We start from the raw sequence: 25,071 nt of genomic DNA on the forward strand, positions 1-25,071 counted from the left end.
TTAAAATATAATTCATATTTTGAATTTGAATTTTAAAATAAAATTTAGATTTAAAATTTAAATTTTAAATTCAAATGGCATATCTGTAACTTGGGGGATCAAATACAGGAATTATAAGAAAAATCTATAATCTCATTATGACAAATAAACTTTTTTAATCTTTTAATACGACATATAAATTTTTTTAATCTTTTAATACCTAAAAATTTTAAATAATGTGATCCAAACACCCCTTTGGCCAAACAAAATTTATAGAAAATATTATAAATTATATAAAACCCTCCTGTTAAAACATGATTTTTCACTTTCTTTTCTTGTCATTTAAAAATCTACACTTTGCCACATTGCAAAATGAAAAATGGTCACAGGGAATACGGTGTAAACTATAATGACAAAATGACCATTTTGCCCTTCACCATTTTTGGCAATAGGAGAGAAGGTTGAGGGTATTTTTGACATAAAAAATATATAATAATATTTTATAAACGGAACACTAACACGGCAGGGAGTGAAGTGAATATTTTTTATTTTACAAAGAGACAAAGTGTTGATTTTTAAATAACAGAAAAGGAAAGTGAAAAATCGAGTTTTAATAGAAGGGTTTTCCCTAATTTAGCCAAAATATTATATTGTAGATAACATTATATGTGACAAATGGAACAGAATCTGGATGCTTATGTTAAATATATAATATTAAAATATTATATGTTAAATAATGTAAATTAATTATACCTTTTTTTTCCTAAAATTTAAGCTATCAGACAAGTTATTTTAATATTATATATTTAATGGCCCATGTCATTTTTGAAAGGTTTAACATACAATTCAAGATAACTTGAAATTTATGTTATTGATAGAGATTAGCCCTGTTCAGATGCAGAGCTAAGAAATCCTATAGAATTTTAGTGCGTGTTTGGTTCGAAGTCGGAATCGAAATCGGAATCGGAATCAAAATAAGCTGGAATCGGAATCGGAATGACTCATTATCTAATTCTGTTTGGTTCATCACCTGAATCGGAATCGGAATAAATCATTCCCATTGTCGGTGTTTGGTTCAGGTGGATATAAAAAATGTAATCAAATTAATATACTAACATTATCTTTATAATATATTAATTTAAATTCAAATTAAAAATTAAATATTAAAAATTTACATCAAAATTTTGAAATAATGTCAAAATTTTAAATCTATTTTTTTAAAAAAAAATTAAACTTTGAAGTTGAGTGGATAATTCAAAATATGAAACTAAATTTTGATTTATTCAAATTCAAATTTAAAATTACAATTTAAATTTTAATTTGAATCCATAAATTTAATTTAAGTTTGAAATAAAATTTGAATAACATTTTATATAAATTAAAATTTAATTTAAATTCAAATTCATAAGTTAGATTCGAAATAGTTGATTAAATTTTAATTTTTAATTTAAGTTTAAATTAAATTTTAAAATTATATATTTAATTTTTAAATTTTAACTCATATTTTAATTAAAAAAGTTGAAAAAATAAATTTAATCCGAATAAATATCCATTCCGTCCGGATTCAACTTTCAATCCGGCCTCCTAGGCCGGATTGAAAAAAGAGGTGACTGGGGGATTCCCATTCCACTCGGGAATCGGAATCGGAATCGGAATGGAACTCCCGTGTACCAAACACCCACAAATGGATTTATCCATTCCGATTTCGTTTCCAATGTGAAAAAGAAGCGAACCAAACACGCCGTTATATTCTGCCGTTTAAGTTAGACTAAAATAGAGAAAATTGTATGATTTTACCGAATTTCATGACTCTATTTCCGACTATTTGAATACACACTGTTTGAAGGCTACAGCGGAAACGAAGGGGAAGTAAGTAGCTGAATAAAAGTAGCAAAAGCCTTCATTTCAAAATCCCCTTCTCCCAGAATTCCAAGTTCAAACGATCCCACGGGATAAAACGCGACCCAACTTGATAGTGCGAATTACAGGATCGTGCAAAAGCAAGGATTTCCTCTGATCTTCCGTGTTCAAGGGTTGAACGCCTTTATTAAGGTATTACAGGAGTTTGTTGGGAATCCGGTACGCACCCCGGTATCGGATTTTGTGGATCCGCAATCTGTTGCGATATCGACGGTTATTAATCCAATATCGATTGTTGGGATTCCGCAACGAAAGAGTCAAATTGGATTTTTATCATAAACTTGTCTCCTCAGCAAAAACTAATACAATCATAAAAAAGAGAAAACAATCAAACAGAAAATATGCGGATAAAATAAGATTCATTAAATAAGAAAAAATTATTTCTGACTCCTCTTCTGCAATAGAGTAGTTACAATTCGAGCCCTCTTTTGAATATCTCCTATCCTTCTCTCGTCTTCTATAAACCCACAAGAAGACAACTCTCGTTTTCTCTCTCACATGCACCCGTGCATTAGGTGCATACAATTCATGGCCAAGCTTCTCTTTGATACGGTCCACCAATGACCGTACCCTCCTCAAGGATCTCAACTTGGCCGTGCTGCACCTTAAGCTCTCCACCAATGGAGCTATTCATAAAGCTTACATCAAAACGCATTCGAATCCTAATCCAATTAGAATTCCTACTCCAAATAATATTTAAATATATATTTAGTTTATCTCTAATAGTTTTAAATATTTATTCTAATCTAGTTAGATTTATACTCTAATTAATATTTAAATCTTAATTTATCTCTAATAGATTTAAATGTTAATTATTATCCAACTAAAAAATCAACTACAAATCTAACCAAATCCTAACAGAGTTTCCCTCCTCGGATCACCCTAGTGTTCTACACCTGGTTATTGCACAAAGATGTGTTGGCAACACAGAAACATAGCTAGATGATTTTGATCTTTAACCAGAGGTTTCCTTCAAATGAAACATAAACAGGTTATCGACAATGATAAGATAAGGGGCCATGGTAGAGGAGGGAAATAAAGAAGACAGATAGGAGAGAAGGATTAGGAAGCAGTGGAATTTCCAGATGTTTAAGTAAATTTTACTTTATTTTTTTTGACTCACAAATTAACAACATTCTATTTTTTAAATATTATTTTAAAGTATCAAAACACCCTATAATAAAAGAATTTTAGGAAAGTAATATTGTTGAAGTATACTCTGTTTTATAACACATTCAAAATAGAGCCTAAATAATTTTTTTAACAAAAAAAGAGAGCATAATCTAATGCCAATACCTTCAAAATTAATCAACATAAATTCACACGGCTTCACATTTTTGAGAATCTCAATAAATTTGTGAATAATTTTCAGATGATATCCGTTAAGTATAAATGAATTATTCTGTCTGTTTCTATGCTTTTCCGAAAGAAGCCAACATTTTTAAGCTTTTTTTGAGTAAGACATATTAACCACATTTATACACAAAGCCATGTAATTCATTTCCTAGTAGGATTGTGTGCTGTTAAGAGTACAGTACGGAGGCCTACATGTTCCTAAGCTAATTTTGATAATAGAACTTTCGAATTGACGATCGGCTTCGTTAGACTTAATCTAGCATACTTCAAATATCTAGAAAATAAAATTTTGTGATTTTTGATGTCATTTACCTAGTAACCGAAATGACTCAAAATTAATGGTTAAAAATAAAAATCTTACAAAAAGTTATAATGTAGTACTAAAATTTTCAATTAGAGATATTGATTTTATTGTAGATAGTATAAAGAATTTTCTATCAAAATTCATCTAAATACTGTTAAACTTGCAAACGATACATATTAATCTTTAAAAATTATTGATTTTGAATTTTTCGATCATAGGTAAATAATATCAAAAATTTGCAAAATTTATTTTCTAAATACTTTAAATACACTAGATCAAGTCTAACGGAGCCGATCATCGATTCAAAAATTTCATCATCAAAAACGACTTAGGAGTATAAAGACCTCACTACTCCTAATAACACACAAGTCCTATTCATCCATTCCCTATAAAAAGACATGTTTTATGTAAAAATTCAACCCGCTAGTTAATATTATTTTAGTGTGTGGCTTTTTATATTCCCAATAAGGACTTCTTTTCTATCTGATGTGGGACTATTTGAGAATCTGAAGGTGGCTTCCTTGGGTTCAAGAGGTGGCTCTTCAGAATTTGGAATAGTACTACATATAAGTTATAATATGACTAAACCTGTTAACTGTGCTTAAATATTTTTGGCCAGTAGTTTAAGACCCAACGAATTATTATTAGTAGCGGGTCGGATCATTATATTTAGTTTCAGAGATGAATACCTGCCGAACATGTGAGAGTGCTATACAGGACAAAATGTTATATCACGAATTTGGTAAGAGACACCTCTTCAATCCACAATAGCCACATCTAGAATGTCATATAACCTGATAGTTTTCATCTATATGTAATTGAATTTGAACCGGACGAAAATGTCGGGCTCTAAACGGGGAAAATCTATGGCACCCAAATAATTTTACATCGGATAAAAACAGGATTGTGATTGAACATATAAAAAATCATAGACCCAAATAATAATAATTAGATTTAAATATTTTGGCCCAATGATTTGAGCCTAACTAGTTATTATTGGTAATAGGTTGGATCATCTATCGAAATATATAGATTTATATGGATAAAAATCATAAGATCGTCTATTCCATATCAGTAAATTATATGTTCAATTATTTTATATATATATATATATATATATATATATATATATATATATATATATATATATATATATATATATAATATATTATTAGCGGAATTTTTATTCATATCTTTAAAATAATCTTTGAATTATTTCTATGTAATGCTTCTATTGTACTTTTGTCAAATTTGAGTTAACTAATCATGAAAAGAACGACAAATTATGCAGTACCATCTGATAAATTTCCATCTTTTTAAACTATTTGAAATAATTATTGTTCTCCAAAAATCTTTACTTATGTAAAAGCTATTTTGCTATCTGATTTTACAATAGTTCTCACTATAAAAAAATATATATACTGAGTTGTTAGTGCCTGTACAGAATGATAAAGTAAAAATTGGTTAAACCACGGAGGTGACAAATTAAGTCTTTATCCAAAGAAAACAAAAATTATTAAGGTGCGAGTTTGGATGGAAACGGGCCTGATCCCCTCAATAAGGCCTAGTAGGCTTAGCTTTCTTTTAGGTGGAGCATCTAGATAAAATAGCCCATAGAAATATTTGGGCTACAATAATACATATACTTAAAAAACATTTATGCTAGGACAAAACAGTAAGGCTCCGTTTCGTTCAGATATAAGTAAAAACTGATTATTTCATAAATAAGAACAAGATCAGATATAAACAGGAACTAAAGTAAATTTTTATTTGGATAATAATTTAAGGAATAAATAGAAATAAAAAAAAGTGTTTAGATGATTAAGAAAAATAAGAGGAATAACGGATAGTTATATTTTTACAACATCAAAAGTATCCCTCACTGTAATAAGATAATTCAACTTTAACATGAAAATTAACGGAGAGAGATTGATGAAAAAAAAAAGAACAAAGAATAGAGATTATTTATGAGTCGTGCAATTTTGGATGGATATGTTTGATAACTTAAATTTTATGGGGTGAAATATGTAGTTTCACTTTTTTGTAAGAAGATAGATGCAATTAATCCTATTCTTGAGGACACTAATTCTAAAAAATGCACTAAAATTATGCTGATCCATGGTAGGCCTTATTTGGATGCATAAACATATTTTATCCGGTTTAATATTTGACTTCTTACTCAAAAAGTTTTGAGCATTTGGTAAAATGTGGAGTGTGATTAAATACCTAGAATAGCATACCATTTTCGGCTTTCTGAGTCATATGTTAAGAATAAAATATATCATCTCATAGATTAAACATGCTATCCTATCAAACCATAAATCAGAAAACCTTTTAGCCCTAAGTGGATATTGAAATATATTTATCTGGTGTTAATTTGTTTGCTATGAGAAATTTCTTTATTTTTTTGTTATTGGAAGCTAGAAATTTGATCTTTGCATTTTAAAATATCTTGATATAAATGATTTGGTAGATCTACTTTGGCGTTTTAAAATTTATAAAAAAATTAGCAAAATGAACTAACTAAAATGAAAATTTAAACTTTTGTCACTTAATTAGAAGAAATTGAAGTTCAAGAACCTAAATGATTTTTCACTGATGTGACAGTTCCAGCAGTATGATTTATACATATTTATGTAGAATGTACTTTCAAAAATGTTGGCGTGAAAACGACTTGAATACGGACGGATATTTAATTAAACCTGCATTCATATTTTTTTTATTTTTTAAAGATAAATTCATATAGAGATATACGTCGAATGCTACCATATCCACTAAAAACAAATTTGTATACCATTACATATTTCTTTGGATTCGAATATGAATCTAATATGTCTCCAATAATGATATACACTAATATGTATATATAAATATAAATTAGAATTAGTAGTAATGCAACTAAAGTTTCACACTTATATTTATATCTGATTGAATAAAATCTAAAACTAAAGCTTCACACTGTGTCCAAAATTTTATATACCTATATCTAATTAAATAATATTTAAAATAATAAAATAAAAAATTATACAAAAAATCATCTTATTTTCATAAATCATCCATTAACTACTATGAAATCTCATCTCCTTTTGTCAACGTTGCGATATTAGCTTAATTTAAATCTTTGTGGGATCTACCTGTCAGCTTAATATCTATAAAATACTATTAATCCTCATGATTTTAATCCACGAAACCTCAATAATTTGAGCTATGATGGTGGGGTTCACCTACATCCTTCCTATTGGTTGGTGATGGACCAACATAATAAATGATGGCCTATTTCCTCATATGGCGTTTGGTTCGGAAACAAGGGGGGAAATAAGCCCTTGTTCTCCCTTTGTTCCCAAATGCCGTATTTGGTTTTCGGGAACAGTAATTTTCGGGTTCCTTTAATAAGCTAGTATAAAGCTGGAACTATTGTTCCACCTTTTTCTGGAACAAGCTTGTTCCCGAATGAGAACAAGGTTAATTAAAGTCTAAATTTAATTTTAATGACAGTAAATTTTTAATTAATCTAATTAATATATTTAAATTATTATTTATTACTTAAATAATAAAATAATTAATTAATTTATTATTTATAATTAATATTAATAATTATTAATTATTATTATTATTTATAATTAATTATTAATAATTTATTTATTATTAATTTTTAAGTAATATTTTGATGTTAATTAATTAGATAATATAATTTTAATTTCAAATTATATCTCTTATTCCTTTTGTTCCAATCTAACCATCCAAACACTATATACCTTACTTCTAGGAACAACTCAATTTTCATCCAAACGCAAAATTGGTTTAATTCCTGTTTATATCTGAACTTATACCTATAACTGAAATAAGCAATTCTTATTTATACCCGAACCAAACATAGCCTTAAATGATTTTTAATTGATGTGATAGTTCCAGCAGTATGATTTATCCATATTTATGTAGAATGTACTTTCCAAAACGTTGGCATGAAAACGACTTGAAAACGGACGGATATTTGATTAAACCTGCATTCATTTTTTTTTTTTAATATAAATTCATGTAGAGATATATGTGGGATGCTACCATATCCACTAAATTCAAATATAGATCTGATCTGTCTCCAATTGTAATACCCTTCATTTTGAGTTGGTCTAGGAGCATAGTGGTCATTTTTTTTTGGATAAGGATGCCACCACCCTTTTCATGTTTATCTCTTCAAATTAACAGAGAGTGTGCATTTTTTTTGTTCTCTCTAGTTAATTACATGCATGGTGGAGAGCATGGGTATAGGCAGCCGAGGAGCTCGGATTCGACATCGACGTCGCGCCGCAAAGCCGTTCGAGGATACGGTTGCAGTCGTAGCATCACGAGGAGGCTGGACGAGGGTGCGTTTCCGCCGTTCTCGACATCGCGCCGGATTGGATTTAGCTTTCGAGGTGGGTTTATCATCGGATTCCTACTCGTATAGTCTTGTTGGTCGACATGTATAGTTAGTATTACACATTACTATTGTTTTAGCTCAGTTTCATATTTGTAAATGTTGTTTTCATCTAAACTGAAATTGGAGCCTATTTTTATAAATAAATTATACATGTTGGACCTGGATTTGACGTAGGAGAAAACTCGCATTCGGGACCTGGCATATGTTAAACTACCTGATTTAGCCTAGAGGCCGTTGTATTATTTTATACTGTTGCAGTATTCTCATAGTGAGTATAACAGGTAGTTTAGTTTTCAGTTACGCTCGTGCTGGGATGCCGAGTGTATTTTTATAGTAGCGTTCAGGCTGTTCCGGACTGTTGGGTGCCGTCGGAGTTGACGGTAGACTCGTATCGCCTTTTTGGCGTTAGATTATGCCGAGGGCACTTTACCTGTTGGTTGTTGACCAGTTAGAGTCGGTTACTTGACTTAGCCTGTGAGAGTGGTATGAACTTGACAGAGATATTTGTAAACTCATTGGGTCGCGCCCGCGAATGCCATTCTGGAATGAGGTTTCAGTGCGATGAGTGTCGCAGTTTCTGTTGGACAGTTCTTGAGCCGGCTACCCTCGGGGTGGTGTACGGCGCAGCTAGATACAGGCAGGGTGGGTCCATTTTGGGCAGCCCGGGTGAGATAGTGAGTGACGTTTTTCCCTACCTTTAGTGAGGTTGTGACGTGAGTGGAGTCTTAACCATCCTGTTGGACCTTTTTCTGAGACCGACTACTCTCGAGATATGGTGTAGTATAATTAGGTGAGACGGGTGTATTCACAGTCTTTAGAGAGTTTTCTCCGCCGATTACTCTTGAGATACGGCGTATTCTAGTAGACGAGACGGGTGTATTCACAGTCTCCAGAGAGTTTTCTCCGCCGGTTACTCTTGAGCTACTGTGTCACCTAATTAGGCGGGACGGGTGTATTCACAGTCCCTAGAAAGTTTTCTCCATCAGCTATTCCTGGAGTAGGATACGGGTTCGATTCGACAGGCGGGACAGGTGTGTTCACAGTTCCTAGTGAGATTGAGTCAGTTGTGACTTTTACTACAGTTGGTTAGTGTAGATCATGCTAGTGTAGCAATATGTAGCTGTAGATTTCTTTCCAGCTTTTTTTGCTAGCCTTGTTACCTTCTGTAGACTTAGTGGGTGGACCGATGATTGTTGAGGGCGGCACCCACTGAGGACTACTTGTTTCTACAGTAGTTCTTACACCCAGTTGTTACTCCATTTTTGCAGAGCCTTCGTCTTCGGCTGCTGCTGTTGCTGGTCAGGAGCTAGGCAAGGGCGTCACGAGTTAGAACCCTACTCGAGGAGTAGAGCTAGATGCACCCCTACTGCAGGTAGATGTTTTGGTTTGGGTTCATGTACATACAGACTTTTAACTCGCCAGCGCGAGTAGCTTTGTACTCTGGAATTCAGTGTATCTATAGGGAACTCAGTTTCTTTTACTTTACTAGTTCTTCTAGCAGCTCTATACTACTATTTGTAGTATTGTATGTTTTACAGGTACAGCTGTCGCTTCGTATACAGAGAAAATTTCTTTGTATACGGCGGATTTGTCGGCGTGCCCGGGGAACGTGTAATCCGGGGCGTGACACCAATAATAATATACACTAATTTGTATATATAAATATAAATTATAATTAGTAGTAATGCAACTAAAGTTTCACACTTAGGCCTTGTTTGAATGCATAGTTAAAAAACTCCATAGAATTATTATTCTATGGTTTTGGTCTAAATGAAATACGAAATTCTGTAACTACAAAAAAATTCCACAGTTTCATTTTTAAGCTGTTTGGATACAGATCATACAATTCCACAGTATTTATAATAATTAAATTTCTAAAGTTTTAAAATTCAAAATTCAAAATTTAAAATTCAAAATTCAAAATCCAAAATTTAAAAATAAAATTTTAAAAATTAAAATTCAAAATTCAAAATATAAAATTAAATTTTAAAATTTTAAATTTTAAAAATAAATTAGATTTTATGTTTTAAATTTGAAATTTGAAATTTGGAATTTTAAATTTAAAATTTGAAATTTGAAACTTTAAATTTTAAAATTTAAAGTATACCATTTAAACTTTAAAATTTGAAATTTAAAAAATATATAATTAAAATTTTAAATTTTAAATTTAATAATTTATAAATTTACATATTTATAAATTTAAAATTTAAAATTTAAGTTTAAATTAAAATTTTCAAAATTAAAAATTCAAAATTAAAAATTAAATTAAAATTTGAAATTTGAAATTTGAAATTTGAACTTTTTGAAATTTGAAATTTGAAATTTGAACTTTTTGAAAATTGAAAATTGAAAATTAAAAATTTTGAAATTTGAAATTTGAAATTTGAAATTTGAAAGTTGAAATTTGAAATTTAAAATTTGAACTTTTTGAAATTTGAAATTTGAAATCAAAATTAAAAATAAATTTTAAAATTTTANTTGAAATTTAAAATTTTTTGTTAAAATTTAAAATTTAAAAATTGATACATCTTTGGGAGCCCAAAATGGTGGAATTTTTTTTCTTTTGGTTAAAGTGGATTGTAAGTTTACTCCATTTTTTAGAGTATAGTATAACTATACTCCAAAAATTGCGTTATTTTTTTTTTCCCAAACGCTTCATAGGATTATTTTCCTACCGACGTAGCATAGTTTAACTATGCTACATTTTTAGAGGTATCCAAACGGGGCCTTATATTTATATCTGATTGAATAAAATCTAAAACTAAAGTTTCATACTCTGTCCAAAATTTTATATACCTATATCTGATTAAATAAAGTTTAAAATAATAAAATAAAAAATTATACAAAAAATCATCTTATTTTCATAAATCATCTATTAACTACTATGAAATCCCATGTCCTTTTATCCACGTGGCGATATTAGCTTAATTTGAATCTTTGTGGGACCTACCTGTCAGCTTAATATCTATAAAATACTATTAATCCTCATGATTTTAATTCACGTGGCGAAACCTCAACAATTTGAGCTATGGTGGTGGGGTCCACCTACATCCTTCCTATTGGTTGGTGATGGACCCACACAATAAATGATGGCCTATTTCCTCATATGCTTTTCACCTTCCTCATCTTTTCGTTGCCTAAGCCCATATCTCTTTTTTGCCTGTGCCCTCATGCTGATACATCGCCTCGAAAGCTCACTCCCATCTCTTCGTTCTTTGCACCCTTACACCGGTACATCGCTTCTAAATCCTTCGCCGTCCTATTTTTTCCATCTTAAACCCTCCCTTTTTGCCTTCCCCCATTGCCCCTTCTTCACTGAATAGTTCTCCACGCCAACAGCAATGTCGGTGAAGGCTCCTTCTGCTGTATCTCCTAATCTCTTCCGCCCTGCGAGCTTCGGCACCATTACATAGTTGTCTCAGCCACCACCTCCAAATGACCGTGCCAACTTTTCCAACGAGTGAATGCCGCGATCGTAGACAGCAAATATTTTCGCAACCTTTGAGATCTCTTTGGCTCCCTTTCCCCATAGTCTCTCTCTCTACTAAGCAGAGTAATAGAAGATCCAAATTGGTACTACTTTTGATTGCACCTATCAACTATTTGATGAAATGCTAATTAAGGTCTCTTTCTTTAATTCCTTACCCTGTTCCTCGCAACACTGTCGCATTCGACTCTTTGATTTTTTACTAATTTTATTCTGATCTTCTTGACATTCATCTAAACTGGCATATATTAATGTTTTTGATGGACAATACTGTCATCTCCAAATTTGCACTTGCCTTTTTCATCCATACAAGCTAAGATACTTTTTTATTTTTAATTGGTTTTTATTTCTAGAAAGTTGGATCCTATGTAATTCTTTTGTAATGTGACTTTGCTGCTGAGCACATAATTTTTGGAGGTATGCTATTATACTAAATTTGCTCACTGCAATCCATAGTTGTTTTGAAGTGTTTATGAAGGACCACAATTATATATATGATATAGCTTTAATTAATTAAACTAAAATAATAGAAATTTTGAATATTTTTCAAAAATCAATTTTTATATATGTACAATATGGTTTCTTACAAGCATGTTAAAATTTATAACTTAGCAGTAAAGGAAGAACAACTATGTAACCATCACAGACTCTTAAAAAAGAATCACATAGATGGTAACAATTTACTATATGATCATAAAGTAACTCATAAAGAAAGAAGTATAAACAGATTACGAATTTTCACAAAGTAATGGCTATATTGCACTTTTGGTTCTCAAGCTTTGAGGGGTATCACTTTGATCCTCAAACTTCACCATACTGAGAAGGAGCCATTCGAGTTTAGGCAACATGAAGGTAATAGTTTTATAAGATTCAGGAGAATTGTTTTTTGTATGCTTTTTCTACAATGTGATGCTTATTGAAAGGTTTTTTCTGTGGCAAACAAAATAAGTTGTTGAAGAATTGAATCGAGCTGTGGTCACAATGAAAAAGGAGAAGTCACCTTGGTAACAATTCCACCAGAGCATGCATTTGTATCAACTGAATCATAGCAAGAACTTGCAGACATGCCCCATTGGATAAACAAATCATATTTGGTAAATAGATTAAAAAAGAAGTTAATAGCGTGTGGTCTGTTGCTCACAAATTCTGTTTACTCGATTCAATCAATTAAAAATCATGGCACCTAAAAAAAAATCACTATAAATGTGTCTGTTTATTGATGTGAAGAAAACAGCTTGATTGGATATATACTATCATAAGATGATATAAATTTGTGGAAAAATGTATGGTGCAGGATTATTAACATTTTATTTTCATTTTAGAACGGATGAAGCGAAAGGATTCTAAAAATTGATGTCGAAGCAAAATGTTATACATTGTTTTCTTTCTTTGTTCTCTGCTTGATAAAAACTTTTAATATATTTTAATATTATTAACCAATTAAACGTGGTTATTTCTTGCTTTTTCTATATTTTTTATTTGTTTATCTATTCCATAAATTTTTACTATAATTTCTATGCGCCGCATCGTGCGGGTGCCTACACTAGTATTTTGCTTAATTGTGGATTTATGTTGGGGTCCATCTGTCAGTTTTTTTTTAATTGGTTAAGAGACTTTTCAAATTTTCTTTTGTGAGACCTACCTACCATCTTAAAACATCTTAATTAATTATGGGCTTTTGCGGGAAGCCAACTGTCATCTTAACTTATTTGCCCATCATCTCATCGGATATATTTATTTGCCGAATCTGAAGGATCATCTTTACGTTTAATGCGGTATTTTCCGTTGCCTTTTTTTTTGTGTGCAGCAAAACATCTCCACTCCTCTGCCAGTTTTCTCTTCTTCTCTGATTTGGTTTCCACCTTTCATTCATGTTGTAATTTCAATTTGTGTACTTATTATTTTTTTCTCAGAAAATATTAAATACTTTTATTTTCTCACAGGAAATTGACTACTTCTTGCTGCAACAATTAATCATATTAACAGGTTTTTTTTTTACTTTCAATTTGATCTTTTATTTGTTTACTCCAATTTTTGTATTGTATATTACATTTTAAATTAATATGAATATTTTTTATTAGGAATTTCTTGTCTCTGTATCTACAATTGATTGTCTCAAATTTTATAAGTTTTTTGGCCTAATTTTTATGTATATACTTATTTTTTTGCAGGTTTTTTTACATTGTTACAACTGTAAATTTTATTGTATCTATGCTTGCCACTACTTTTGTTTTCTTCAGTTGCTTCTGCTTTTTTTTTTTCTTATTCAATTTTTTTCCTCTTATGTAATTACTATTTCTTCTTTCTTTACCTTTTTTCACAAGATATCAAATATTTCTTCAAGTTATTTATACACCAAATTTTCTTTTCTTAAGAAAAGAATTTTAATATAAAAACGCAAGTTAAATATTGAATATTATCTACCCGCAGCATCGTGCGGGTCACTGCACTAGTCTATAAATAAAATAAGTTAGAATGCCGAGTATGACATGTTAGATTTTACTCCATTATTATGGCCTTTACGATCACATAAATAAATAAAATAGAATAAATAAACTTAATACTTGAATTTGAAAGGGCGAAATGACCAAAGTCATTTACCCACTCAATGAATAAGGTGATTTGAAAAGACAAATTCAATGTGTAAGTTATCACCATGAATAAGCTAATATGAAAAGACACATTAAATGTGTAGATTGTAACCATGAGATAAAGAATCAAAGAAATACATAAATGTCGGGTCTTCAAAATCTGACGTGGCAATTCCTTTTTATTGGTTTTTGTTTTGTATTTCTTTTTATTTTTGGCTTCCCCTTTTTTCCTTTGCGCCCTTTCGTGGTTACAGGCTCTGCCGGTTGCCTTCTCTCTTGACTTCTCTGTTGCTTCGGTTTCTATTTTCTTTTTTTTTTTTCCTTTGGTTTTGGGCTTTTTCGTTTTCCTTTTGGGCCATTTCGTAGCTACAGGCTCCATCGGTTGCCCTCTCTCTACGATCTCTCTACTTCACGTGATAGATGCCTCTCTCCCCACGTTTCACATTGCGGATGCGATCTCCGCTGCGATTGTCTCCAGTTGCTAGTGGCGATGTGATGGCCCGTGATCGGGCAATTGGATTACCAATGATCAAGTGGCCTAATGCTAAATTTCCTCTCCTCTTCCCCTAGACAACCTCAACCCAGGTACCGGCAAATTTAGCGAGGATTCCCAATTAATGGCTGAGACGAGATCTGGTATCTTCGTGGCCATCAGTTGCGCCAGTAACCTCCACTAGACGCCCCCTCCCACCCACAAAAACCGGGAGTGTAGGGCCATCGGGGGGCGAATCTAATGAGAATCTCCCCTGGTATCTCTGTGGCTGTCGGTTGCGCTAGTTATCTGCGATGATGGCCTTGAACACCATCATTAACACCTATACTAACCTACATATGTGTTTGCACGGGGACTATGCTGAGCAAATTCTGTAAATACCCCTATCTATTTCTAAGATCCCTTTTATAGTTTCCTTCCTTGTCATACATTTAAGGCTCAGTGTCACCATAAATATGGTGAGATGAAAAACTATTTGCACATTCAATGCGTAAGTTATCAAATGGAAGACCTGAAGTCTAAATGAATGTGACATTCTTCGTGGTTAGATTCATGTAACTTAGAGATAATAAAAGGTTGTCATGGTCAGATATAGTAACTTATATTGGAAAAATATTAAGAGTTGTTATCAATTGCTCCTTGATGGATGGAGTTCTAAAATAACTATAATAGGGCTGTGGTCCCTCTTTCTACTCAAGCGCTCATGCAGTACTTCATAATTCCATCAATTAGAACAAACATACAGTACTTCGTAACTCCATCAATCAGAACAAACATAAGTGAGTGAGGAGAAAGAAGACACAAGGCATCTACTTGAAGTTTGGGATCGGGAGCTAGAGGATCGGTGCAATTGAAGAAAAGTAAAGGAATCGGAGGCAAACCTGGGTATTCTATATAATTAACTTTGAACCAAGGCTCAAGATATGATAATTTTATTTATTTTGATTATGCGTGTTTTGTAAAATATAGCCCAGGGATCCTAAATTTTGCTAACATGACAATCAAGAACTGCTTGTATGACCCCAACCCTGGCTCTTTTACCTTGTTTTTCTACGCTATATTCGTATGCTTTATTCCTTGTTACAAGTACTATATTGTGCCTGGCCTGGCGAGACAAACTGCTAAAATGTACTTATCTTTTACTTCTTTGTGGCATCTCAGCTTCTCTGCCCAAACCTTATGTGATGTCTGATAAATGTGAAACAGCTCTCCCAACATTTTGGACTAATCCAAATACCAGATTCTTTGCTATAATAATTTCCAAATAATAGAACTTACCAAAGCCAATGAGGTTGCCATATTTCTGTACAACTCGCGTTATACTTAGAGCTTTCTCTTTGCCGATTCCTAGCTGCAAATTGCCATCAAGGAGACATGCAGTTGTTAAGGGATATTAGCAGAGTTAACTTCAATAAATAGTTTCTGAAAATTTTAGCCCTTGAAGTGTGAACTTGACCTCAATTTCACTCTTTAATAGTTTCAATTCCAGATAAGTAAGTCCTATTAGCTTAGCACCTGCAGATAGCTTAGCACCTGAAGAAGGCATCATTTTGGCACTGGCACTATCACTCTTCACTAGACTTCGTTCTGTAAATATATGTACTCTGAGGGCAAAACTGAATCGAAATCAAACTCCAAGGAAGTTGCCAGAAATGAGATTCTGAGGATGAGACCGAAAGAGGAGCCATACTTCAAGCACTAGTCTCGAGCTGTGCACCGATGGGCGGCCAAGATGTTTTAAGATGGAGGTGGACGGAATGCAAAATATTTACGGTGCGAACACTATACAACTTCCTGACGCAAAATATTATGAGGGACCCTACCCGTCTTCAGATCCAGAAGCTCAAAATCCCAGTAAGGTGAAGATATTTATAGGACTGCTCCTAAGGAACAGGATGCTGACTAAGCACAACCTAGTGAGGAGAGGTTGGATGAGCGAGCTGACTTGTGTTTTATGCGAAGACGAACTCGAGACCACTAATCACCTCTTGCACAACTGCGGTTATAGCAAGCAGCCAAGCACATATTATTCATGATCATAGCAGATGAGGAGCGCAAACCGAATCGCGAGTTACACCACTGGCCATCAGCCAGGAGCTTCCGTGTTCACTGCNGGTGGATGGGCCGGTGCTGAGCGTGGTGGCGAAGCGCATCCGCGCCCTGCGCAAGAAGTACAACCGCATCCTCCAGATGGAGGAGGGCCTCGCCCAGGGCAAAACCCTAAACAAGGAGCAGGAGGAGGTGCTCCGCTCCAAGCCCCTCGTCGCCGCCCTCATCGACGAGCTCGAAAAGCTCCGACAACCCCTCTCCGCCGCGCTCGCCGAGGAGCTCTCCCGCGCGCCCCCTCCACCCGCGGTCGAGGCCTCGACGGAGGAGGACGACGACGAGGGCGACGAGGGCGAGGGGAAGCCCTCGGATCGGGCCGTGCAGGACCTGGTGACGATGCTCTACTTCGGGTGCCTGTTCGACGTGAAGCCGCAGAGCGAGTTCGCGGCGACGATGCTCACCAGGACGCACGAGCGCGGGTGCTGCCTCACGTACGACTACGTCACCGACGACGCCACCGATCTGCTCGGGGAGAAGGATCTGGACGCGATCTCGGCGCTCGGCGCGCACGTGACCTCGCGCCCGGCCCGATCCGGCGTCTCCCACAGGGACGCGCTCAAGGAGTGCGTCGAGCACGCCAGGCTCTGGCTCCGCAAATCCGATCGGCCCATCCATCCCGATGCCCCCGTGACCTGTATGAGCCAACTTAGCACAATGCCTTTTATTTCTTGGTTTTAATGGTTTTAGGGTTTCACCTGAGTTTGGTTGGTTACGTAGATGCTGGATTGAGGGAGAAGCTGGATAAGATCTTGTCATCAGATTATTTCACCACGACGCCGGAGATGAAGGCCCCAGTTGATGTTGCCGCCGCGGTGGAGAACTTCGGCAGTGCATCCCATGTGCAGATTCCGGAGAGCGCCACAGTACCGACACCAGCTGTTGATGCCGAAGATGGCCCGACCCATGGTTTCGATAAGGTTGACTTTCACCACTTTACAGTGTGAAGTCTTACGTTTATTTATTTTACTTTTTTGTTCTTAGACTGTGGCTGTGCTATCTGATTGCTTCGAGTATATTTTCGTTGCTTTGAAGGTTTAATTTGTACACCATGTGCAACGTTATAATTCGCTCTCTCTCCGCCTATGCTTTCTAGTTTAATTGTACTCAAATATTCTTAATAACAGATTGTTGTGAAGGAAGAACTGTTTCCATCTTATCCAGGTTTTAACTTGTTAGATACGTAAGATAAATTTTATTTGTCAAATTTTGCTTGACGAGTGTCACTCCTGCACTTTTGGAGAAGGTTTTCGGGCTTGGGTTCGTAGTTTATCTTGCATTCTTTCATTGAACTAGTGCAATATCTATTGTCAATTCCCTAATTTTGTCTAAAACAAGGACCATAAGTAGTCCTGATCATGCAGTTCCTGGAAAGCTGCTAGTATGCCAAACAGTTATAGTTTGCATAATCTTGGAATTTTGTACATAATCATTGTGAATTTTGTCATTTAGTTAGTTCATAACTTGTAACTCATATATGTGCTATCGCCCCCCTTCTCTCCAGAGAAAGGGAACCATTTTTATTGTAAAGAAACGAGGGGGGCAAAAAAAAACCACTTTCCACCTACTCCTCGTTTTCTTCTTATTTTCTTCTTCTCTTTCTGTGTCCCTCTTGCTCCCCGAGCACCCTCCTCAACCAAGTTTTTTCTTTTCTTTCTTTCTCTTGTAATTAAGTTTTGTTCCTGGTCCTGTTTCTCTTTCCATTTGGGCTGGTGGATCTCCCGCTTCATTCTTTTGAGGTCGGGATCCGGTTGATTTAGAGTGTTCTTCGTTGGTCTTGCCGGGAGAGCGAGTTGCTTTGACAGGATGGTTGGAGGATTGGTCGCTGATTGGCCGAAATTGGGTTCTGGCACTGGCATGACGAGGGCAGATGGTTTGTCAGCAAATGCAGCAGAATGCGCAAGGCAACCATGCATGTGTGCTTGTGTTCTTGTGCTACATTGTGCTAGATGAGCTATGGGACTTGCATGCATCGAGGTGCAATAGCGCGCTATTAACTAGCTTCCTCGCTCTTGTCGCTGACACCGTCGCGGCGAAACACGAACTCTTGCAAGCTCGATACATGAATTCCTCGTGTCCCGGCTCCCGAAATGTGATCACTCTAGTCTTGCAGTCGATAGACACATAATACTTCGAGAGCCGGTCCATGCCCAAAATGACATCGAACTCCTTCAACCTCTTTAGCATTAACAGGTCGACCTGCATAATCCAGTCACCTACTTGTACTGGGCACGCCAAACACCGCTTCCTAACAAGGAATGCTCGTCCGGGTCCTTCTACACGCCACACATTCTCCCCCAGACTAATCTCAATATCATGCACTTGTGTAAACGATCGGTTAATGAACGAGTGTGAGGCGCCAGTATCAAAAAGAGCTCTTGCTTGAACACCGTTAACCAACACCATACCTGCCACTACATTGCGCTCCTTGGCTTCGGTGGACTCCTCTCAGAGACCCACCCGAAGGCTGTCTGAAGTATCAAGTCCTCATGTCGAAAACATGGAATTACTCACTAGCAACCCATAGGTCTAGTCTATGCCTCAAGTGAAGGTTTACTATGTCAATGATTCCAATGTCCTATGTGACCTTAGATTTAGTAAGTCCATACGTGTCACGCCCCGGGACCCAGTGGAAGCCCGCCCGGCGCGTACCCAGACCCGCCATACGTCTAAAACGTATAAGGCGTCTAAAAATAACAATAATAAAAGCAATAATACAAGACATCTAGGAGTATCAGAGCAACATTGGGACTGTGTGCCCCATGTGGACTTTCTATTGGTCACTTTTATGTTGGGTATTGGTTTTTCTCTCTCTTACTACAGACACATTCCACTCTTCTCTGGATGTAGTGCCCATTTTCTCCAAGGCTTGGTACTCTTTTTCTTGGACTCTTGAGTCCAGGTTTTCAGGTGGGGCTTTTCACCTTATCTTCCCTTCAGCTAGGTTCAGTTGATGGAGCCGTGCAACTATATCTCTCCACTTTTAAGGATTTCTTCGCCACTGATGGCTATATTATAATCCTTTTGATATGATGTGCTGTAATATATAAAGCTTCAACGAATTTGCCTACAGGCATTTCTCTCTCTTTCTCTCGCTCTCTCAAAAAAAAAAGGAGACCCTCTCATATATGTAGTTTGACGAAGTTGTAGTTATCTTGGTACGCTGGAACCATTTCTTTGTCTTGTTGTGTCTTAGATTAAAATATTCCATCCCTATGTTATTATTTTTAGGGAATTGGCACTTTCTTCAGTTGGTTTTCTAACAAATTCTCCTAATTCTTCTCTTCATGATTTTCACTGCCGACCAGGTCTTGTAAGAAGATTTGTCCTGAGAAACTTGTACAGTTATTGTTATGAGTATATTGTGCATTAAGGGCTTGTTTGGGAATGCATTTTCCAAACACGTCTGCTTTGATGCTGTTAGAGGGTCAAAAAAAAAATCCACCAGTGCTTTAGAGTTTTCCTCTATTGATTTTAAAATGGTGGTGAAACCTGCCATTGGAGGAGCATTAGCTGGATACCTCTCTCTAGAGGCGGTCTCCGCCACAATTAGAATGCAGTGGAGGAGGAATGCCTTAAAGCACTTTTGAATTTTTGAGCCATTTAAAGCATCAAAGCGCATGCGTTCATACGCTCCTAAATTTTCTTGATAATATTTACTTGAATTTCTTGCAGCTTGTCTTTTCTTTAATTTTTGTCATGTACTTGTTCTTTCTTGTTTAGTTCTTGAGATTGGTTAATACACGCTTGTCAATAATTTAAATTTTTGTTTTAAATTTCTTTTGTTTGCCGGCTACTTTGATTGTTGGAAATGCTATTGTATTCTATAACCTTGATATTCTTTGTCTTGTTTGATATTCTTATTGGAACATTGAATGTCTGTGAAACATTCTGAGTGAGTTGCTTGTATCAAATGATGATTTATCAAAATTTTCACCTCTCTTCTGATGTATCACATTCCAGGTAGGTAAACAAGAACAAGATGTTGATTAAGAGTTGTTCACCCACTTTTGCTTCCTGTTTCTTATAACAAATTAACAGCTGATCATTATCCTTTGCCTTTAACAAGCCATAGGCTATCCTGATAATTAAGCACTTTACTCTTGCTATCATAGCAGAGAATCGATATATCCCATATCTTAGTTACCCTTAAATCAATGCAATTTTCATTGCTTGTCTGTCTGGCTACTTAGTGCTAATTGTGTACTTAATTTTGGTCGTATCATCTGACTAACTCACTCAGTTTAGGTTCTGAGAGATGACCGGTCCTATTGTGCTGGTTTGTTTTGTTAATGCTGTCATTGTTGTTTTCTACTCTTTCACTGCATCCCACATGACTGTGACCACAATGTTTTTGCAAGCTTGAAAGATGCTCCCAGCATTAGTATAGGAAAATAGATCTTTAGCATCTCCTGTGCATCAAATAAAAGCCAGATGTGGATATACAATTTCCTCTTTTTTTTTTAACCCCTTTTGATCTAACATCTTCATCCTCATTAATTATATGTTGTCGTGGTAAAATTTGCCTTGCAGAAACATTAAATTTTCCTGGAATTTCAGGCTTAAAAACTTTTTGTGAAATCATGCGTAAGTTATTTATTATTTCTTGGTGTTGCAATTTGTTGCTTTTCATAATAATTTCTGATCGGAGAGTTGGTTAATCTTGACTATTAAACAGCAATTTTGGCAGTCTTTTCGAATCTTTATGTATTCAAGCACTTGATGTGAAGGCTGAATCATCTTGAGAAGGCGGCGTTAGAACACTTGCAGCAATTTGAAGTAGGAAAATACAAAATCAAGATGCCAATAATTGCAAACTAAGAGGCTAGACATAACAAATGGGATAAAATACACTAAATGTATAATTCAAATAATTTGTAAGCTAATTGTTTTTTTCCCCCGCTTTTGAGCCAGTGTTACGGAGGGTCTTGTGATTGTATCACATTATCTGCTGGCATCAACATTTATTTTATTTGATATAACTTTTTGTCATGTCCACAGGAATTTTGATTGCTCCCTTTATAATACTTTTCTTCTTTTTTTCCCCTTAGTGGATTGAATTAGAGTGACTATGCTAGTCTTTGTGTTTCTCATATTAGTCACAAGTATGAGAAATGTTGTGTGAAAATACTTTCACATAAAATAGTCAAGCCACTGTATGTTCTGTTTCTCTTTACTAATTTCCTGTAGTGAAATGCAAATAATAACTTGAAGGTTTTTAGCTTGTGAAGGAAACCCTTATCTATAATTGAGTTGTCATGTGATACGTAGAAACTTGTGATTTGTTGTGCTCTCTTCCAGGATGAGAGAGAAGATTTTCAAAACACGGATGTTCATTTGGATCATCATTCTACTTTAGTAGATGAAGCCCCGAAGATGGTATCTACTAAAAACTTAATGACAAACTTTGCATTCTTCTACGATACTTGGCCCCAAACTCAAATCAAATTTTGCCTTTGCAGGGTGAGGTAGCGGATTCGGTAAGTCCGTCTAGTGATGATGTTTCCTTGCCCCAGAAAGAGCACCAAACACTTGAACCCGATGTAGAAGAACAGAACCAGGAAGATGCAGATCCAAAAGATCAACAGTATGTCCCTCGGAGGTCTTACCAGGGTCAGCGCCGCGGCAGTGGAAGCGGCGGGGGGCGCAGGGGCTATCTGAATGGACGTGGTGGTCGTGGAGGTCGAGGCGGAGGTGGTGGTAATGGTTACCAGAATGGCCGGAGCCAATACTATGAACCCGGATACTATTCGAGAAACTATTATAACCCTAGGGGGAGGGGAGGACGATCTGGCGGTTCTTCCATGTACAACAACAATTATGGAGGAGGGCCTCACGGTGGTCATGCACCGCCTGCAAGTGTTCACTCGGGTGCTAATTCTTAGCTTTCTATTTGTGTTGCTACGGAAAGTTGCCTTGATCTGATGGAGGTATGCATTTTGTGACGCACTTCTTATTTAAAAACATACTAATTCGGTGTGTCATACACTGTTTGTCTGTCACATGGGACTTTTATATAGGGCTCAATCAAATTTTAATGAGGGGGTGGTTTTCGGAGATCTGTTGCATGCTTTAATAGTAGATTACTGCCTCTTTTAACTTTTTTGCCATTTAGAAGTTATTTTCTGGTTGCGTTCCTTTCCTTCCATTGTTTGAAAATGCCGAGCGCCATGTCCTGCTGTTCAATTTGTGGGTAAAATTTAACGTTGTAAAGATGCCTTAACTGCTAGTTATTTTTCTCTCTTCTGTTGCATTTCTAGCATAGCTGATAGAAAACTTAGAGATTTAGAACTGTGCTATTTGTCACCACAGAATAAAGCTTCCTTCAGATCATTTTGCAAGAAATTAGAGATTTAGAACTGTGCTATTTGTCACCTCAGAATAAAGCTTTCTTCCGATTATTTTGCAAGAAAACTATATAAGATTCTTGTTTGTTTGGACTTTTTTAAGTTAGAGTTTCTCATGTAGGTGTTACCGTTGCCAGTGTGAGTAAAAGGAGGTCAATGCTCTATATGACTTCATGTAATAGGCTTCGATGGTACGGAACTTGATAACATAATCTGCAGTTCTAGCAGTCAGATTGAAAGATAGATAGAGAGGGATTGTACACTATTCAACTTGATCCCAATAGATTGTGGACCTTTGTGTGTAAACTAGTTTGCGATTTTTTTTAAAAAGAGAAAGTCATTTAGGCGCAATTCATTTTGCAAGGTTATAATTAGAGAGAGAAAAAAGTTTAGATTATGGACCTTTGTGTGTAAACTAGTTTGCTGTTGAAAAGAAAAGAAAGTCAGTTAGGTGCAATGCAATCATTTTTGCAAGGTTATACTTAGAGAAAGAAAAAAAGGTTAAAAGGGCAAAAAATTAAATTCGGTTTCTACCACCTTATTCGAAAATGGGGCACAGATTTAGTGCGGAAGCTTTCACTTTTTTTTTTTCTGTTGGGAAAAGAATTATTCCAATTTCAAACCTTTTCTAGTCGTGTTGAAATCTATTCTCCGTTTTTGCCTTTTGCTTACGGTTTAACCCTTTTTTTACCCCCCTGTGATTACTCAGCAGCATGGTGTTTGTAAAGGGGCTTAGCGTGTTAAGAGACTGAAACCTCCTGTAGTCCATGTTTATACTAAGCATACTGAATTCTTTGCTTTTTACCTTCACCGAATTGTTGTATGCATCGAAGCTAAAGAACGCAACTCGGATGTGTTGTTTCTCTCCCTGCCGTTTTTCTCAGCCCAGTTTGAATTTGAATTCTTGCAAACTTATGTTCTAGACATGGCAGCTGTAATAAAATGATACTCTTTCTCACCATTAGTTGCTAGTCTGAAAGATGGGTCTCATTCTATTTGAATGCTGCGGAATTATTATTTCTTGTTTATCCTGTGCCTTTCCATTTTCAGTTGGAGCTGTTCATTGTCATTGATACTGCCAAGGCAAGTTTATGGAAGTTGATATTAACCAGAGCAGTATCTATGATTGTCATGGCAAAATGGCTCGGAATATGGTTAGATACAATTTATGTGCTCTAACAATAGTTAATGTTGCTTTGGCAAATATCAAATCCCCAAGTTTTTAGAGGCATGTTATAGCTGATGATTCATCACATGTCACTGTTCATAATTATTACTTTTACACCTGAAACCATTTCTGTGCTTATTGTGTGTTTGTTTTCTTTCTTGCAGTCCGAGTTTTTTTTTCTCTGCTGACCTATTTGAGAAGTTACTTTATATGTGATGGGTATGTGCGTGTGAATAGGTTTAATAAGGGCCTTTTTAGATCCATCAATATTTATGGTCACTATATATGAAAAAAGAAAAGAAAATATATATTTGGTATGTTTCTTTTGTTGTACTCTATAGGGTGATGATGGCTGGAGATGGTACATAAAATGTGAGTTGAGCTGGAATACTATCGGTAGCAAACTGGCTCCGTTGCCACCCATTTGTTTTCGATGATGGAGCCTCCAAATCGACGATCGGCACCGTTGAAAATGATCTATACCACTTGAAGTATCTAGAAATCAAATTTCATACTTTTCCGATATTATTTTCTTGTCCATCAAGTGGGTGTAAAAATGAATGGCTAAAAATGAATATTCTCTAAAAAGTGATGATAAAAATTTTATAATCATGATCGAGAGTATAGATCTTGTTCTAAGTAGTTTAAAGAATTTTCTAACCAAAATTTAATTGATTTGGATAGCTTTACACCGTTAAACGAGAAAATCCCTCATATTAACCATTAAAATTACTAATTTTGAAATCCTTTGATCATTAGGTAAATGATGTCGAAAAGATTTGAAATTTGATTTCTAGATACTTCAAGTGATATAGATCATGTTCAACGGTGCTGATCGTTGATTTGAAAGCACCATCATCGAAAACAAATGGGTGGCAACGGAGCCCGTTTGCTACCGATAGCATT

The 25,071-nt window shown here is 35.2% G+C and overlaps 1 protein-coding gene across 1 annotated transcript; it reads left to right on the plus strand.

The window, feature by feature from the left end:
* Nucleotides 16,651-22,711, plus strand: LOC109712763 (the record flags this gene model as incomplete). Its single annotated transcript, XM_020236517.1, has 4 exons — nt 16,651-17,287; nt 17,371-17,570; nt 21,952-22,029; nt 22,113-22,711. Coding segments are annotated over 4 exons (1,338 nt in total), but the record flags the coding sequence as incomplete, so codon positions are not given.

Source organism: Ananas comosus, linkage group 7, assembly GCF_001540865.1.
Source record: "Ananas comosus cultivar F153 linkage group 7, ASM154086v1, whole genome shotgun sequence".
Taxonomy (NCBI): domain Eukaryota; kingdom Viridiplantae; phylum Streptophyta; class Magnoliopsida; order Poales; family Bromeliaceae; genus Ananas; species Ananas comosus.